This window comes from Ochotona curzoniae, unplaced genomic scaffold (genome assembly GCF_017591425.1).
Source record: "Ochotona curzoniae isolate NIBS_2020 unplaced genomic scaffold, NIBS_Ocur_1.0 scaffold_4701, whole genome shotgun sequence".
Taxonomy (NCBI): Eukaryota; Metazoa; Chordata; class Mammalia; order Lagomorpha; family Ochotonidae; genus Ochotona; species Ochotona curzoniae.
This window is the reverse complement of record NW_024467122.1, coordinates 49,582,091-49,600,593: the sequence shown is the minus strand read 5'-3', so window position 1 is coordinate 49,600,593 and position 18,503 is coordinate 49,582,091. Positions and strand designations below refer to the sequence as shown.

General features: G+C 45.8%; 2 protein-coding genes across 3 annotated transcripts in view; one reads left to right on the top strand and one right to left on the bottom strand.

Moving 5' to 3' along the window:
• CHP1 (calcineurin like EF-hand protein 1) overlaps window positions 1–10,408 on the bottom strand; it is a 43,626-nt gene extending 33,218 nt beyond the window's left edge. The window contains exon 1 of the mRNA XM_040968867.1: window positions 10,212–10,408. Within this exon, the coding sequence (XP_040824801.1) occupies window positions 10,212–10,278 (67 nt within the window). The 5' untranslated portion in view covers window positions 10,279–10,408. The remainder of the gene's footprint in view (window positions 1–10,211) is intronic.
• A 3,964-nt stretch (window positions 10,409–14,372) lies between these two features.
• Window positions 14,373–18,503, top strand: part of EXD1 (exonuclease 3'-5' domain containing 1) — a 28,511-nt gene continuing 24,380 nt past the window's right edge. The window contains exons 1-2 of one of the 2 annotated variants that reach the window (XM_040968942.1): window positions 14,373–14,410; window positions 15,011–15,275. In XM_040968942.1, the coding sequence (XP_040824876.1) occupies window positions 15,143–15,275 (133 nt within the window). In that variant the 5' untranslated portion in view covers window positions 14,373–14,410; window positions 15,011–15,142. Of the gene's footprint in view, window positions 14,411–14,970; window positions 15,276–18,503 lie in introns of those variants that run through there. The other variant, XM_040968943.1, reaches the window with a different exon arrangement.

The following is an 18,503-nucleotide window of genomic DNA, read 5'->3' as shown; positions in this document are numbered from 1 at the left end:
GTTAGCAGAGACCCACTCCCTATGAACCAGCAGCCCACCTGCAGCTCCCAAGGACCCGCAGTACAGCGAGACACATAGATGCTGCAACTCCGAGTTAAACTCTTTACTTGCCAAAGCATAAAATGTGTAAACTCAAGACCAGTGGGAGTTAGAAAACAAATTACACTGAAAGCAACTGAAAGTCACTCAACAATGTAGTTTAAGCTTAATCAAAACTATGTGGTTAAGATTCAACTAGACAAAGTCAAACTGAGTTTAAAGGAAATTCTTCAAACTTACACATTTTTATGTCCTGACTGGAAGACTGCATAATACATGTGGGGGAGAGGGTTAACATCCTGCAGCTAAGCCACCAACTGTACTGTCACAGTGCCTTGTTCAAACCCTGGCCACTCTGTTTCCCGTCTGGGTTCCCACTAATGTGCACCCTGGGAGGCAGCCAAGGATGGTTCAATTACTTGGGTTTCTGTCACCCACATGGGAGATATGAATTGAGTTCCAGGTTGCCACCACCTGCCTGCCCCATTCCTGGCTCCTGTATGCATTAGGGAATGAAACAGAAGATGACAAATCTTATTCCATCTGTCTCACTGTTTCTCTGGCATTCAATTTAAAACTACTTTCTAAACTTTTTTTTTTAAAAGAAAATCCATGCGCTCAGGTGGGTGTTTGCTATTACAGTTAGAACGCCACTTGCAGAAAAAAAAAAATTAAATGAAACATTTGCAAAACCCGCAACCCCAAGAGTGCATGGGTTTGAGTCCTAGATATTCCACCTTACAGCTAATGCGCACCCTGGGAGTGCACAGTAGGTGATGGTTCAGGTAGTTGGGTCTTACCACCCACATGGGAGACCTGGATTGAGTGTCTGGCTCCTGGCTTTGGCCTACAGTAGCCCTGGCTTTTTGCCAGGGAGTGAACCAGCAGCTCTTTGTCTTTTTACCTTTCAAGTTAAATATATAAATAAATATTTAAACAATTTTAAAAGATATTTGACACAGTGGTTAAAACAATGCTAGGTATGCCTGACAATATAAAAATGTCTGATTCAAGTCCAAGGTATGTTTCTAATTCCAGCATCCTGCTATTGAGTATGCTAGAAGTTAGCAATTCATCCTCCAAGCACTTCAGTCTTATGAGTTAAACAGATTAAGTTGCAAGCTCGTGCCTTTTTCCTCACCAACCCCTCACCGTTGAAAGTATTTGGGAACTACTAAATCAACAGATGGAAAAACCTTTCTTTGTCTCTCAAATAAATGAAATTTTTTAAAGGAAAAACATCTTTGATTTTGCATGTTTTGACTAAAAACACACATCTACTAGTAAGTTCAGTGTTTCAAGCTGGTACTGTTGGATAGGGAGCCTGTGTTGAATTAAAAACTGCGACATGTCAAATTCAATTTTGAAAATCTGGATGACACATTGCAGAGCAACAGGTTAAACCACCACTTTCTTTTTCCCTTTCTTATGATTTATTTTTATTTGAAAGGCAAATTTGCAGAGAAGGAGATCTTCTGGTCACTGATTCACTCCCCAAATGTCCACAATGGCCAGAGCTGAGCAAGTCTGAAGCCAGAAGCCAGAAGCCAGGAGCTTCTTCTGGGTCTCTTATGCACAGTCCCAAACACTTAGGCTGTTGTCCAAGGCACATGAGCAAGGAGCTGGATTGGAAGTGAAATAGATGGGACACAAACTGATGCTGGCACCGCACACAGATGCTTAGTTTACTATGCCGGGGCACTAGCCCCTAAGCTACTACCCCCTTCTGTACTAGATTACTATACGGGAATATTTGGGAGTCCTGGCTGCTCCACTAGTGATCAAGTGGGACACTCGTATACAATTCCAAGCCTCTGGCTTACATCCCCCTATTGAATCCACTTGGGAGTGAATCAGGAGATGGAAAACCGCACTCTTACTGCTTTGAAAACAAATAAAACCTTACAAAAAAAAAAACAACAACTTAGGACCACCGTTGTACTGCTGCGCGTTAAGCTACCTTGAACACCAGCATCCCATCCAGGCAACTGAAAATTGACCAAAGTGCTTGGGCCCAAGAACCCATATGGGAAACCCACAAAAGCTCCTGGCTGCTGGTTGCTGCCTTGGGCCCGGCTGTTGCAGCCACTTAAGAGAATGAACCAGAGAATGGAAGACTTCTTCATGTCTTTCTCTCACTGCATAACTCTTTCAAAAATATAAATCTTTAAAACAAGAAAACAAAAGAGATTTAAAAATCTACTTCTTTTTTTTTTTTTAAAGATTTATTTTTATTATTTTTTCATTGGAAAGGCGGATATACAGAGAGGAGAGACAGAGAGGAAGATCTTCCGTCGATGATTCACTCCCCAAGTGAGCGCAACGGGCCGATGCTATGCCGATCCGAAGCCAGGAGCCTCTTCTGGGTCTCCCACGCGGGTGCAGGTCCCAAAGCTTTGGGCTGTCCTCGGCTGCTTTCCCAGGCCACGGGCAGGGAGCTGGAAGGGAAGCGGGGCTGCCGGGACTAGAACCGGCGCCCATATGGGATCCCGGGCGTGCAAGGCGAGGACCTTTAATCACTTGCGCCACCGCGCCGGGCCCAAAAAATCTACTTCTAATTAAGCATTAAAGGCCCTTCTTACCCAGGGCCCGGTGGCGTGGCCTAGCAACCAAAGTTCTTGCCTTGAATGCGCCGGGATCACATATGGACACCGGTTCTAATTCCCACACTAACTTCTCATCCAGCTCCCTGCTTGTGGCCTGGGAAAGCAGTCAAGGGCAGCCCAACACCTTGGGACCCTGCACCCACATGGGAGACCTGAAGGAAGTTCCTGGCTCCTGGCTTCAAATCGGCGCAGCATTGGTCGTTGCAGTCACTTGGGGAGTGAATCTTTGGACAGAAGATCTTCCTCTCTTTGTATATCTAACTTTGCAATAAAAATGAACAAATCTTAAAAAAAAAAGCATTAAAGGCTCTTCTTTTCCATAACTTCAGACCAGCTTCTTTCCTGTGACTACAAGAGACCCATGGAAATGAACTACACCAAGGAAGGAAACTAAACAATTTATAAAATGGCCATGCTATCATCAGATGATACAGAAAGAAAGATATTTTGCTCCTGTCTTTGGATTAACTTCACATGGTTGGGGATAAATTAATGATTAAATATGTAGTAAGTGAAGCTAGTCCTCCATCTTCAAGTGCTGGCATCCTATGTGGACACTGGTTCATATCCTGGCTGCTCCACTTAATCTCCTTTCTTGTGACCTGGGAAAGCAGTACAGGATGCTCCAGAGCCTTGGGACCCTGCACCCACACATGGGGCAACCAAAGAAGCTTTTGGCTTCAGATCAGTTCAGCTTAAGCTATTGCAGGGAAGTGGATGGAAGATCCTCCTCTCTGCCTCTCCTTTTCTCAGCAAATCTGCCTTTGCAATGAAAATAAATCTTTTGGGCCGGTGTCACGACCTAGCAGCTAAAGTCCTTGCTTTGAGCGCACTGGGATCCCATATGGACACTGCTTCCAATCCTGGCTGCCCCACTTCCCATCCAGCTCCCTGTTTGTGGCCTGGGAAAGCAGCTGAGGATGGATCAAAGCCTTGGGACCCTGCACCCGTGTGGGAAGCCCAGAAGAGGCTCCAGGCTCCTAGCTTCAGATTGTCTCAGCTCTAGCCATTGTGGCCACTAGGGGAGAGGAACTGCCACAACTGAAGGCAAGACATGTTTCTAGCAAACTAGTCTTCCTTATGGCAACTAAACTAGTGGAACAGGTGGTGTCAAAACCTACACCATTCTTGGTAGCTCAAAGTCTAAGGAATTGGTTAACTCTCACCAAAGACTGCTAACAAATGAACTTATTTTAAATCAATCTATAATGTTTACCACGGGCAGGAAATCATTTTATATTGTTGAAAAATGATTTAAAAGGTTCAGTAAGTTTCCTGACTATAAATCTTTCTCACTGTTATCACCGTCTAAGAGGAGGATGGCACCTGAGAGCTGTGCCAAGCACTAAGGAGGAACGGCAAAGGCAAACATAAAATCAGAGTGGAAATTACTTTCCCTTGCTTTCTTCATCTTAACACAGAACAATAGCTCAGGAAAGCACGCAAGTACAACCAATGGCAGCACTAGCTGAAAGATCACACACAAGATGAAGCCCGCACCCTAAACCATCCCTCCAGAACCCTCTACGTCCCACTGTTTCCTTGGACTCAAGAACTTTCTCAGGGGTTAAAATAGACATGACAGAAACAAACAAAATCTATGTTGTTATAATTCAGGAAATTTGAATATAGACCCAATGGTAGAGACTAGAATTACTGTCTAGTTGGGTATGAAAAATAGTATTGTGGCTATGCTATACACAAAGTCTCGATTCTGAGGAGAAACATGCAGAAGATCTGGGGAAAGGATAGCACTGACATATGCAACCTTCCACATTCATCAAAAAACATAAATCAGGCCTGGCATGGTAACCTAGCAGCTAAAGCCCTTGCCTTGTATGTGCTAGGATCCCATACGGGTGGTTCAAACCCCGGAGTCCCTGCTTCCCATCCAGCTCTCTGCTTGTGGCCTGGGAAAGTGGTAGAAGATAGCTCAAAGTCTGGTGATACGGCACCCATGTGGGAGACCCAGAAGAGCTCCCAGGCTCCTGGCTTTGGATCAGCTCAGCTCCGGCCGTTGCGGCCACTTGGGGAGTGAATCTGTGGACAGAAGATCTTCCTCTCTGGTCTCTCCTCCTCTCTCTATATATCTGACTTTCCAAAAAAAAAAAAAAAAAAACATAAATCAAGCAAAAAGCTAACTTAAATAGTGTGGGCGTTCACTATATTAATTTTTCTATGTTCTTTTGTGTTATCATCCTGAAAAGCTGGGAGAATCTACTTTATCTGATAAATTCAGGTCACAGTTTGCCTTCTCTCAATAATCTATTGTTTGTTATCTTCCATAATAAAATCTGACGCATATAATGCGCTCACCACTACTTTTCTCCCCTTTAAAGCAGAGAACTCAGCCTTCATCTGCAGCTGCTGCCCAGGTCTCGCTCCATCAGAGCTTTGTTCTATCAGAAGACAAGTGGTTGCTCCTTTTATTCCTTTCTGGCAGCAAGTAAGATTTCGGACCATACTAGAACAGTTCAGGGTTTAAACATTACTGGACCCCGCAGAGTTTAAGGTATGATTTGTGAATTCCCATTACAAAAGACAGAAAAGACAGTGCAGGGCCTTCGGTAGTCCCAGAACCTGCAGACAGGGTGGCATAGCCTGCCAGGGTGAGGGCCCCAGTGGGAGGCAGGAGCAATTCAAAGTTGAACGTCACTTCACACTATCTCGGGATGTTGTTCTCAAGCTACTGCCTTTGTGCCCTTTGTTAGAACTAGAGAAAAACCCACACCCATGCTATCATCACTACACCCTTTCAAACAAACAAAACCTCAACCGGCTGTACAGCTTACTTCCTAAACCTGTTCAACACTCTCCACATGATCACTCCAGCAGGTAGACTAAAAATAAATCACTGCGTTCCTTACGTGGACTGCTTCTCACAGATAAGGTCTTAAGTAATGCACAGTCATGTTTCCACCGTAGTTAGGGGAACTGCACAGTTCACGGTGGAGATTACGGGAACTTCTGAGACATCTGTGACCTTCCTTCAACTACATCTTTCATTCAATTGAGACTTAATTTTTTGGAAGGTTTTATTATTATTATTATTATTATTATTATTATCATCATCATCATTTTATGATACAGTTAAAGAGGCTCCTGAGGCTTCCCTTATCCCCGCCCCAATTTCTCCCCCCAACACCTAGTTCCTCTATATCATTACTGAAGCATAGTTCTTCATACACAATAATATGTCCATCATTGTGGGCATGGACAATGGCAGAGTCCATCGAGCCTTAATTTTTAAAAAAGCAAAATGTGAAAGAGATACTAGGACAAAAAAAAAAAAAAAACAGCAAATGTTCTATGCCAGGAAATATTGTTTCTTCCTTAAAAAAAAAAGTTTAAAATGCTGTCATTCTCCCAATTACATAGTTCTGTATAATTTATTTCTCTGGTACATAGAGATGATATTTCCCCAAAAGATGGCTGTTATCTATGGTTGAAAATATCAACAGCAACATTTAATGACACGTATGATACCAAACACTATCCTAACTCGCTTGAATAATTTATCTCGCTTAACCATGGTAAGAATCCTACAAAGCAGGAGCAACTATCCACTTTACAGACCATGAAACTGACACTCACCAGTAATTCTTACTTGGAATTATTTTACCAAATATTTAGTGATTAAATTTCAAATATGAGGTCTAATCAATTAAGATGATTTTTTAAAATGCTTATATGTAATGGTCAATTCCAAAGCAGATTTCACATTGAATATAGTCAGTTTTTCTCAATTATGATACATTCTCTTTTCTTTTTAAGATTTTTTTTCAAGATTTATTTATTTTTATTACAAAGTCAGATATACAGAGAGGAGAAGAGACAAAGAGGAAGATCTTTCGTCCAATGGTTCACCCCCAAGTGAGCATAACGGCCAGTTCTGTGCCGATCTGGAGCCAAGTCAGGAGCCAGGAACCTCCTCCAGGTCTCCCAAATGGGTGCAGGGTCCCAAGGCTTTGGGCCGTCCTCCACTGCTTTCCCAGGCCACAAGCAGGGAGCTGGATGGGAAGTGGAGCTGCCAGGATTAGAACCGGCACCCATATGGGATCCTGGTGCGTTCAAGGCGAGGACTTTAGCCGCTAGGCCATGCTGCCGGACCCAGATTTATTTATTTTTATTGGAAAGGCAGATATACAGAGAGGAGAGACAGAAAGGAAGATCTTCCGTCCAATGATTTACTCCCCAAGTGGCCGCAACAATTGGAGCTGAGCCAATCTGGAGCCAGGAGCCAGAAACTTCTGGGTCTCCCATGTGGGTGCAGGGTCCCAAGGTGTTGGGCGTTCGTTGACTGCTTTCCCAGGTCACAAGCAGAAAGCTGGATGGGAAGCGGCGGGCTGTCGGGATTAGAACTGGCGCCCATATGTGATCCCAGCACATACAAGGCGAGGACTTGAACCACTACCCTATCGCACCAGTTCCATATGATACATTTTCTTACAAACAGTAAAATACCCTATACTTAGAGTGATTAGAGTGCCCAAAATTGTTCTTCCTCAAACAAGAAGCAATAAGTAACAGGTCAGATTTTACCTCCATAACCCAACCTCCAGACATCTGCTGTTTTATTCTTTGGCATCAGACTTAACTTTACTGCTTTAAAAACAAACCAAACTCCTGGCAGTGACCATCTGATGTAGCAGTTACGCCACGGAGTAGGATGCCAAGTCCCTGGGTTCGCCCAGGCTCCTGACTCCAGCTTCCTGTAATGCCCATCGGGGAGGCAGCGGTGAAGGCTCAAGTAGCTGGGTTCCTGCCATCCCCTTGGGATGCCTGCACTAAGCTCCTGGCTCCTGGTTTAGGCCCTCCAGGCACTGTGGGAATTTAGGCTGTGTACAAGAATATATGAATGCCTGGTTCTCTTGCCTCTCAAACCAACATGTACAAATTTTTAGGCACAGTAGCCTAGTGGTTAAAATCCTCACCTTGCATGAGCCAGTTCTAATCCTGACAGCCCCACTTCCCATCCAGCTTGTGGCCTGGGAAACAGATGTAGGATGGCCCAAAGCCTTGGGAACTTGTACCTGCGTGGGAGACCCAGAAGAAGCTCCTGGCTCCTGGGCTGGCTTTGGATTGGCTCAGCTCAGCCATTGTGACCACTTGGGGAGCGAACGAGTGGATGGAAGATCTTCCTGTCTGTATATCTGATTTTACAATTAAAATGAAACAAAATAAACATTTTAATATTAAATAAAGAAAACTGACCCTGCTGAGGAGTATTGACTAGGTAGACTGACGGTCCCAGCCACAGCGGTAGGAAGGATTTTGTAGCAGAACAGGGATAATCACTCCTGGAAGCCACCCGAAACGTCCCAGGTTGATTTATCCAACTCTAATCCATTTATGGACGATTCCAAGTCCATATTCCGTTCTCTACAATGACAGTCTCTTCCTGGAGAAGGTGGGTGCCATACAAACTCAACTTCCTTATGTCTCAGTGTTAATCATAACTCTATTGGGCTTATCTCCCATTCAGTTTGTGGGTGTCTTCTGTCACCATCTGCTCTGAGCGACTAGCATGGTTCTAAACACAGATGCTGGGAAAACGCAGTCAGCACTAGCTTCGCTAAGCATTGTGGTTAAGAACCTTCCTTGTGCTTGCTTTACTCTTTGGCACCCGAAAAGAAAGTTCTTCCACGAGTCTCAGTTCTGTTGGCCCACAGGTCAAATGGACAGACCCAGAACCCAGTCTTAGAATTCAAGCCCTTTTCATTTTCTCAAATGTAAATAAACCAGAATGGCACTGTTGTTCCCTTCATTCTGAGACAAAAATAGCTTTTCCTACGGTTTACAACCCCTGGTTATGTGATCCTCTATTTTCAGTATGGAAGCTTTAATGTGGGTGTTACCCAAGACCTAAGCAGTTATTATATTTGTGGTCGGAGATCATGGCCACAAAACGTAATAAAATGCTTGCTGGTTCCAAACTGTCCATATGTCAACATCTGGAGTCAGAGCAAGTCATAAAAAGACCATAAGGTCAAGTGGTCAAACCAGTACTTCAAATTGTAGACAGCTAACCACCTCTGTCATTCATTCAAAGCCATGACCAGGACCGCCTGGGTAGGCAGTAAGACTGCCATCACTACACGTCTTTATGAGGGGCTGGTGCAATGGCTCAACTGGCGAATCCTCGACCCTCAATTGCCAGCATCCCATATGTGCTCTGGTTCATGTCACAGCCTCTCCACTTCCCATCCAGCTCCCTGCTTGTGGCCTAGGAAAGCAGGGGAGGACGGCCCAAAGCCTTGGGACCTGCACCCACGTGGGAAATCTAGAAGTTGGCTTCGGATCAGCTCAACTCTTTTTGTTGCAACCATTTGGGGATAAAACCAGCAGAGAGAAGATCTACCCTTGCAATAAAAATAAGTAAATATTTTTAATAAGTCTCTATGGAGAAGTTTATTGGCATTATGTAGGGGAGAATGAGTGTTAAAAGACACAAATCAAATCAGATGAAACAGGCAGGTTGACAACACACACGTCCCCATTTGAAGATCCCAGAAAGCTAAACTTGTCAGAGAACACAGGACATTTAGCCTACCCCAGGTGCTCAGCTGCTTATATAACTCACAATTCAATGCGAGTCATAAAGACACACTGAGAAAACACTGCAGGCAACAATACAATTCTAACTTTGCACAAACTTCTCAAGGGCTATTCAAATTACAACCGGGTTTTACAGAGTTCCTAAACTCCCAAAGCCCTGCTGTTCCTCTGCTCAGGGTAATGAGGAAGAGAACGGACCACTTCAAAAAAAAAAAAAAATCAGTTCCCAGAACAAACTCACTTGAGATTTTTGGAGTGTATCCAATTGCGATTGAAACCACCTAATACCCACTGATGGAGTAAAAATCAATACCAGCATATACACGAAAGCAGAACAGCCACTATCCACCAAGACAAAAACGAGGGGTCGCAGCACACGTGTGTCTGCACCAGCTCAAAATTTTCAAAAACCTCCACACCTTCACCCCTCCAGTTCCACCCCAGGGCACGGCTTCCCAAGCGTTTTCAGTTTTCTGGGTTTACTTTTCCAGTTTATGGCGAGCAGTTGTCTGTCATTTCCCACGGCTGCCCATGGTTTCAGGTCCTGGCCCAGAAACGTCACGGGAACGGATTCCGTTCTCTGACAGGACCCGGCTGCACTGCGGGGTTGACTTCTCCGGTTCTGCCTTATGCTCCACGGTGTCCCTCCCCGAGGTAAAACCAGTGCCAGGGAAGAGAAAGGAAGTCCAAGGGCTTTCAAGGGGGGAAAGAGGGTAGAACTTTAAAAAATGATAATAATAAAAGAGAGCGTCTGTGATAAATATAAAGGTGATTGAGCGTCCACGTCGTGAGAACGGCGGCCCCCCAAAGAAGCCACACCGCTCCGGGAAGCTCCAACGGGGCAAACAGCTCCTCCGGCCTCTCCGACCCCGAAGCTCCAGAGCTGCAGACTGCCCAGGAACCACCGTTCCCTTTCCCCCTGAACTTGCCGGGAAACCCCAGCTCCGGGCCAGCTGAGGCGAGCCGGAGGCGGTCAGCCGGGTGCCCACTCCCCAAGCCCGGACTCACATCCCGTCTCCTTCTTGATCTCCTCGAGCTCTTCGTCCCGCAGTAACGTGGAGGCCCGAGACCCCATCGCCGCGCCGGCAGCTCCTCAAGGAGCACTTGGCAGACCGAAGCGACGGCGGCAGGAGAAGAGGAGGGAAGGGAAGAAGGGAGAAGGGGTCAAGAAGAGAGAGAGAGGGCAGCGTTTCCACGGCGGACCCGGGAGCGGAGCGAGGGGCGGCGCGCGGGGGAGGCGGCCCGGGGAGGCACCCAGTCAGGAGCGAGGCCGCGCCCTGCGCAGACGCAGACGTCGGCCTCCCGCGGACGCAGCCCCGCGCCAGCCCCCGTCGTCTAGGACACGAGCCCCGCCCCCGGAACAGCGGCGGCCTCCGGCCTTAAAGGGGCGATGCCAGCGGGGCGCTCCAAGCCCCGCCCCGAAAAGGGCAAATTGATAAAGTGACTTCGGCAGCCAGTTTCTTACAGGACTCTCCCACTAGGAATGCCATACTGCTGGTGACAGAGGAAAACAGACACAGCTTCGCGGGGCCGGTAGACGAAGGTCCCCTCTCCCCAGCACCCATCCTCGCCTAGGGTGTATCCCCCCCACACCCCACCCCGGAACTGCATGCCGGGAGTCTCCCCCTTTTTCTGGTTCCTGGGCTGCGCTGCCTCCTCCCGGCCGCTAGGGGCGCCGGCCTTGAGGCCGACGGTGAGGAGGAGCAGCCGTTCTCGCAGTTGGGGCCCACAGGCGTCCACTCCGCGCGTGTTGGGGATTGAGGGCTGACGGCCACTGCTGCGGGGCCCGACGCGCCCCGAGACTACTTCCGTCACTGTAGCCCCGCGTTGAAGGGCCAAGTGCGCGGAGCTCGTGCGTTTGGCTCATTCTCAATCTCCGCGTGCAAAGCAGAACCTTGACGAGCGGTGGAGGACCGTGAACTTGTAGCATCTGATCCGCGGAGTTAGTGGAAGGGCCTTGTTTTTTTCCCCTCAACCTGTGGAGTTCTGCTGGCTGGTCTTAGGTCCCACTCGTGCTTTCATGACAGAGTTGGAAGCTGCAGGTTAAGTTTTACTACACTCCGGGGTCGGCAGGCGCAAGGGGCTTCAACTGTCTTGCTCGTCCCGCTCCTGGTTCAGATGTGGAGGAACCAAATGCTAACCACTGGCATGACCCAGTGACTAGGGTACACTGACTGGGCATGTTTCCCCTAGTGCCCCCTGCACCCCTACTTTCACACTTGCCCTAGAGCTTCTTGGCAGAGAGGGTTTTTAGTCTCACCTGCTGTTTTTCATGATTGGCGCGCTCTGGTCAGCCTCGCTGATAGCAGCTTCCCAAGAAGCTCCTGGAGCTGTTTCTTGTGCTGTTTGTTTTTTAATTTTAATTAATTGTTTTTATCGGAAAGGCAGATTTTACCGAGAGAAGAGAGACAGATCTTCCATCCACTGGTTCACTCCCTAAATGGCCTCAACGGCTAGAGTTGAGCCAATCTGAAGCCAGGAGCCAGGAACTTCTTCCAGGTCTTCCACACAGGTGGAAGGCTTTGAACCATCCTCTACTGCCTTCCCAGACCACAAACAGGGACTGGATAGGAAATGAAGCATCCCACACATGAACCTCTGTCTGTATAGGATGCTGGCTCATGCAGGTTGAGCATAGTCAGATGAGCCATTGCTTTGACCCCTGGAGCTGGTTTTGTTTTTGTTTTTCTGTCTTGCAAATATTGGTGTAGTAGCCAAACATGTTAGCAACCTGTCTGCTATAGCTTGAAGAATCTGATATTTCTTGCCATTTGTAGGGTCTCCACTTAGAGCTTTCATTGCTTCATGTTCTTTTTTTTCCAAGCACTTCACAAGCTTCCCTCTGCCCACCTCCGGCTATCTTGAATGTAAGTTTATCTGTTTTTTCCTTCTTGTCCTCCTTTGTATCTGTAAATGATCCTTATTTCCCTGTCAAAGGAACTTTAGCCAAAGGCACTTTTTCCTAGCTTCCCCCTTGACTTGCTTCGCCAGTGTTCCCATGGGACATAAAACACCAGGCCACAAAGGCCCTCCACGAGGGGCGTGAATTTAGTTTAGGTCCCATTAACTTCTAGCTGTGTGACTTTGGGCAGGTGTCTTCATCTCTAAATGAGATTGTAACATTTTTAAGTATCAAACAATGATGGTGAAAGTATTTGACTTTAAAATTATGCTGGTTCGGTGGCTAGAAATGTTGTGTAACTTTTCACCTTATTCCTGCTGGAATTAGCCTCTGTATATTTTGTCATTTTATACTGAAGTTGCAAAATTCGCTGAGTTTTCCTAGTGTGGCAAAGGCAAGCTGCTTATTTCTTTTTTAAAAGGTTTATTTTTATTGGGAAGTCAGATTTGCAGACAGAAGGAGAGACAAAGAGGAAGATCTTCCATCCTATGGTTCACTCCACAAGTGGCTTTCCCAGGCCACAAGCATGGAGCTGGATGGGAAGTAGAGTAGCCAGGATATGAACCAGTGCCCATATGGGATTCTGGTGCATATGCAAGGTGAGGACTTTAGCCACTAGGCTATGGCAAGCTGCTTTTATAAATTTAAGCCTCTGTTGAACCTTTATCAGGGCTGGCACAATGGCTCAACTGGCTAATCCTCTACCTGAAAGTATCAGTATCCCATATTGGAGTTCTTCTTGTGGCCTGGGAAAGCAGCAGAGGATGACCCAAATCCTTGGACTCCTATTCCTACATGGAAGACCCAGAAGAAGCTTCTGGTTTCAAATCGGCTCCTTTTTAGCAGTTGTGGCCATTTGGAGAGCAAAACAATATATGGGTCCTATACACTAGGGCCTACAAATAGCAGATTTTTTTTTGAAGATTTATATATTTATCTTAAATTGGAAAAGCAGACTTCCAGAGGAAAGGAGAGGCAGAAATATCTTTCATCCAATGGCTCACCACACAAATGGCCACAACAGCTGGAACTGAGCTTATCTAAAGCCAGGAGCCAGGAGCTTCTTCCAGGGCTTGCATACAGGTTCAGGGTCCCAAGGATCTGGGCTATCCTTTGCTGCCTTCCCAGGTCATAAGCAGGAAGCTAGGTGGAAAATATAGTTGCCAGGACACAAACCAGTGGAATGCCAGTGCTTGCAGCTGCCAGATCAGACCGTTGAGCCACAGCACTGACCCCAGAATTGTTTCTGAAGATGCTATTTTTCAGAAATGATTCGTGTTTTAAATTACATCATTACGCTAAAGAACACAACAATATTGCAGTGAGTAACTTTTAAAAATCTGTAAAATGAGGCTTTTTCTTTGTACACACCTAATTTGTCGCAGTTTTTTTTCACATAAACATACATCCTCACAAAAACGTTTGTTTGTAAGGCATTGGCAGTTTGATCTGTCAGTCTGTATGACTGGTTGGTGACACTATAGTAGCCTAGGCTAGAGCAGTAGCCAGGGTACATGGAACAGCCTGTGTAGTCACATCATTGTGCCACGTATAAATTGTGATAGTTCTAAATAACTTAAAGCTTTGCTTGGAAATAATGTCAAACTCTGGAAATGTTATTAATCTGGAAGATTTCCAAATGCAGAAGTTGTACACCAGCCATTTTTGAGTAAAAATTTTATTATAGGATGTGTTGTTGGTGAGTATCTTTCTTCATATCAATCTTTTTCACTTGATGGTGCTCAAGCCCTGTGGCACTGGCATCCCATCCCATACCGGTTGGTTTCCTGGCTACTCCACTACTCACCTAGCTCCCTGCCTGTGGCCTGGGAAAGCAGTCAAGGACAGCCCAAAGCCTTGGTACCCTGCACCCACATAGGAGACCCAGATGAAGCTCCTGACTCCTGGCTTCAGATTGGCTCAGTTCTGGCCATTGCAGCCACTTGAAGAGTCAATCAGTGAATGAAAGATCTTTCTGTCTCCTCTCTCTGGAAATCTGATTTTCCAATAATAATAAAAAAAAGATACTGTAAATTTCATCAATTTAAAAACTTGCATTTTGCTAGTCCCACCTAGCTAAGGAAAAGGTGATATTATCTTCATTTTACAAAGTAGCAAGTCTATCTTGCCCAGACTTTTCTGTATAAATTAGAATTGATGCTTGTTTGTATTGTTATCTATTTACTTGACAGGTGGAGTGACGGGGAGAGATCTTTCATCTGCTGATTCACTCTCAAATGCCCACAACAGCCTGTGCTGGACCAAGCTGAAGGCAGGAATGCAGGGACTCCTCTGAATCTGCCAGGTGGATAGCAGAGACACAGGTACCTGGGCCACTCATTATCGGTTGCCTTGCCAGGAGCATTAGCATGCAGCAGGATTGGGACTAGAGGAGGCAGGACTTAAACCCTAATGTGGCATGCAGGCATGCCAGGTAGTGGCTTAACTTGATGTAACACAACGCTTGTCCAGAATTCATGCTTTTTCTTTTTCTTTTTTCTAACATTTATTTTATTTTAATTGGAAAGGCAGATTTACAGAAAAGAGAGACAAAGATCTTCTATCTGCTGGTTCACTCCCCAATAAGCCACAATGGCTGGAGCTGAGCCAAACTGAAGCCTGGAGCTGGGAGCCTCCTCTAGGTCTCCCACATGAGTACAGGGTCCCAAGGCCTTGGGCCATCCTCTACTGCTTTCCCAAGCCACAATCAGGGAACTGGATGGGAAGCAGGATGGCCAGGACATGAACTGATGCCCCTATGAAATTCCAGTGCATGCAAGGTGAGGACTTTAGCTACTAGGCTAGCACACCAGGCCCAGAATTCATGCTCTAATGATCCTTTTGTCATTGCTGTAAAATGATGAGCTGCTGAACTATTCATATTCTTTATATTCTTGTCTTACAGATATGAACAAGGAAGAGGAAAATAACCCTACGCCCCTCAAGATTTTTTTTCAAGATCATAGATCTCTTTATTAATTTCCAAGTGCTTTGATGCTTAGAGAGTATTTAAAGAGTACTTCAGAAGTTGAATAGAATGGATCCCAGCAGTGACTACCATTTCCTCAATCAGATTTTGTGGAGAAGGGTGAAGCTCACCTTGGTGTGTGGCGTCTTCGAGGGTGTGCTCCAGCATGTGGACCCTAACAAGATTCTTATCCTAAAGAAAGGTTCCGTTCTGTTTCTTTTTCTGGTTTTTGTACTCTTCTGCATGTTGGGGGATTGATGCCTGAGGTTGAATGACAGTTTGGGGCTCTGTTAGCCACTGAAAAGCCACTGTTTTAGAGGGGTCAGAGCATGTTCAGTGTAGTTTTCCCTAATGAAGCAACATGGTAGCTTATGCTGACTCATCTTCATGCCTGTAGACTTACTAACACGGTAGAGGGAATTTCAGTATTTATGTGTTTTTTCTTTCATTTATTGGATATTTCTAATTTGTCTCCATATGCTTCTAGAAGCTAAAAATAACCACTCAGTTATAATCGCCTAACTAATGGATTCACAAAGACAGTAAGGATCACAGTTTTTCTCATACAAAGTCAAGGCCAGAGGTAGGATGTGGACAGAACAGTGGCTGATAAGCAGCCACCGGGACAGGGGCCTTGGGTTCCTGTTCAGCCCCGCAGTGGTCCTTAAAAAGACTGTGGTCACAAGGCTGCTGCACCTCCTGGCTTCAGTTCCAGTTTATCATAAAACGATATAATTCAGGAATAGTCAAACCAAAAAGATGCATGGCTCATGGTAGGGGTGGGGACTCTCGGGACCTCTCTGCTATGCCATTGCCCACCAACCCTCCTCCCTAGAAACTCCATTACATTACATCATTTCTATTCAGCTAGAATACTGACCAGCGAGGGTAGTTACTTTTCTGATATAAGGTTTAAGTGTACGATAGGAACCTCTAGAAATGGCAAGATTCATCTTATTCTTAAGTCATACATGAACTTAAAATAGACTTGCATGTCTGTGACTTTCAAAGCTTTCTTGACATTAATCTATTGAGGATCACCTACTGATAGTTTTTTTTTTTAAGATTTATTTATGGGCCCAGAGTGGTGGCCTAGCGGCTAAAGTCCTTGCCTTGAACACTCCAGGATTCCATATCGGCGCCGGTTCTAATCCCAGCAGCTCCACTTCCCATCCAGCTCCCTGCTTGTGGCCTGGGAAAGCAGTCAAGGATGGCCCAAAGCCTTGGGACCCTGCACCCGCGTGGGAGACCTAAAAGAAGTTTCTGACTCCTGGCTTCGGATTGACTCAGCTCCGGCCATTGTAGTCACTTGGGGAATGAACCATCAGACAGAAGATCTTCCTCTCTGTCACTCCTCCTCTCTGTATATCTAACTTCCCAATAAAAATAAATAAATCTTTAAAACAACAACAACAAAGATTTATTTATTTGAAAGAGAGAGAGAAAGATCTTCACTCTGGTTTATTCCTCCCATGTGGCCACAATGGCCAGAGGCTGGGCCCATCCAAAACTGAGAGTTTTCTTCCAGGACTTCCATGTGTTTGCAGGTACCCAAGAGCTTGAACCATCCTCTTTGCTTCCCATGCCATTAGCAGGGAGCTGGATGGGCACTGGAACAGCCAGGACTTGATCCAGAGCCAATATGGGATGACTAGTCTGTATACCGCTATACCTACCACTTACTAGTAATTTTAAATCCCAAGAATTGTGCTTGGTACCAGGAATACAGATAGAAATTACATGGGCCCTGTCTTTATAAAACAGCCTCGTAAGGGGATAGATAAATAAGTTTAACGAAAAACAAACAAAAAGCAGGTGTAATGAAGGAGGAAATTTTCCCTGATAGACACAAAAGATGCTAAGAAAGCACAGTCAACTAATTTATCCTTTTCATTTATTCATTTGGAAGCCAGGATGTGAGAGAGACATACTACAAAGCTCTTCATTTGCTACTTCACTGCCCACATGTCCACAACAGCTAGACTGGGCCAGGTGGAAAGCTCGAACCAGGAACTCTATCTGACTCTCCCATGTGGGTGGCAAGAGTCCAGACATTTGAGCCCTTTAGTGCTGCCTTCCCAGCCACTTTAGCAGGGAGCTGAGTTGGAAGCAGAGCAGCTGGAACTCAAACTGGCACTCCCATATGGAATGCTGGCACGACAAGTGACAGTTTAAACCTCTGCCCTGCAATGCTCGTCCAGATTCAGCTACTATAGATCTGGGAATCGTTCCATTAAGACAGTGGGTAAGGCTCCTAAAGGAGTAGTTGGTTGCAGAACTGCATTTGGGTGAGTAGGCGTTAATGACAAGACTATAGGAGAAGGTTGTTTGAAGCCAGTACTTCTCAAATTTCACCCAGGAATCAAACTCACTTGGGTAGTTTAAATGCCACAGATTGCTGTAGTCATGGAGTTTTTGATTGTGAAGGTCTGGGCTGGGGCCTGAGAATGAGCATTTCCAGCAAGTTCTCAGGTGGTGCTGTGCTTTGGGGCGCACTATGAGAGGACCGTGCTGTTAAGGAGCAGCAGTAGTATATATCCATATGTGGAATGATAAAAATGTGACAATGTTCTGTGGCTGTAATGGGAGATAAGGCTGATGAGGTGGGTGTGAGAAAAATTACATATACAAGTATATGTAAATAGATTTATATATATATATGTAAAATTTATTTACTTGGAAGTCACAACTACCGAGAGAGAGGGAGAGACAGCTCTTCCTTCCACTGGTCACTCTTCAGGGACTACAATGGCTAAGGCAGACAGAGTCAGGCAGAAGCCAGGGGCGCAGACACTTTGACCACCCTCAGCTGCCTTTCCCAGGGAACCAGCTTAGAGAGAGCAGCCCGGCACAGACTGGTCCCCACATGGTATGCCGGTGTGTGGGCAGTGACTTTACCTCTTGTGCTCTAACACTGGCTGATATGAGACAAACTAAAAGGATCATACAAGTCATAGCATTTGATGGACACTGTTCTGAAAGGAGGGAGGAACACTACAAGGTTTTTGAGTGCAGAGCATATACACTCTCAAGTGCGTTGCCTAAAGATGTGAATACTGTGTCGAATGGGAGCCACACTTGGTGGCTAGAAACTGAGTCTACCTCCAGTGGCTTAAACAAGGTAGTTTATTCTCTCATATGAAAGGAAAGCAGCCCAGGGCTACTGTGACTGTCCCCAGTTAGCAAGGACACAGTAATCTTTATCCTTTAACATGTGACTCCTCACCTCAGGGTAATGTGTTATACAGACAAGGATGAGGAAAGCAGTGGGGAGAAGGGTGTGCCTCCCAGCTGAGTCAGCCCTGTTAAAAAGATGCCCTGGAAGGCCACTGTCTGGGCACATTGCCAACCTGCATAAATGGCCTTGAATAGACAATAAGCAGTAAAAGTCCCATGCTTGGTTCACAGAAACACTCAGTCCTGGACAGGT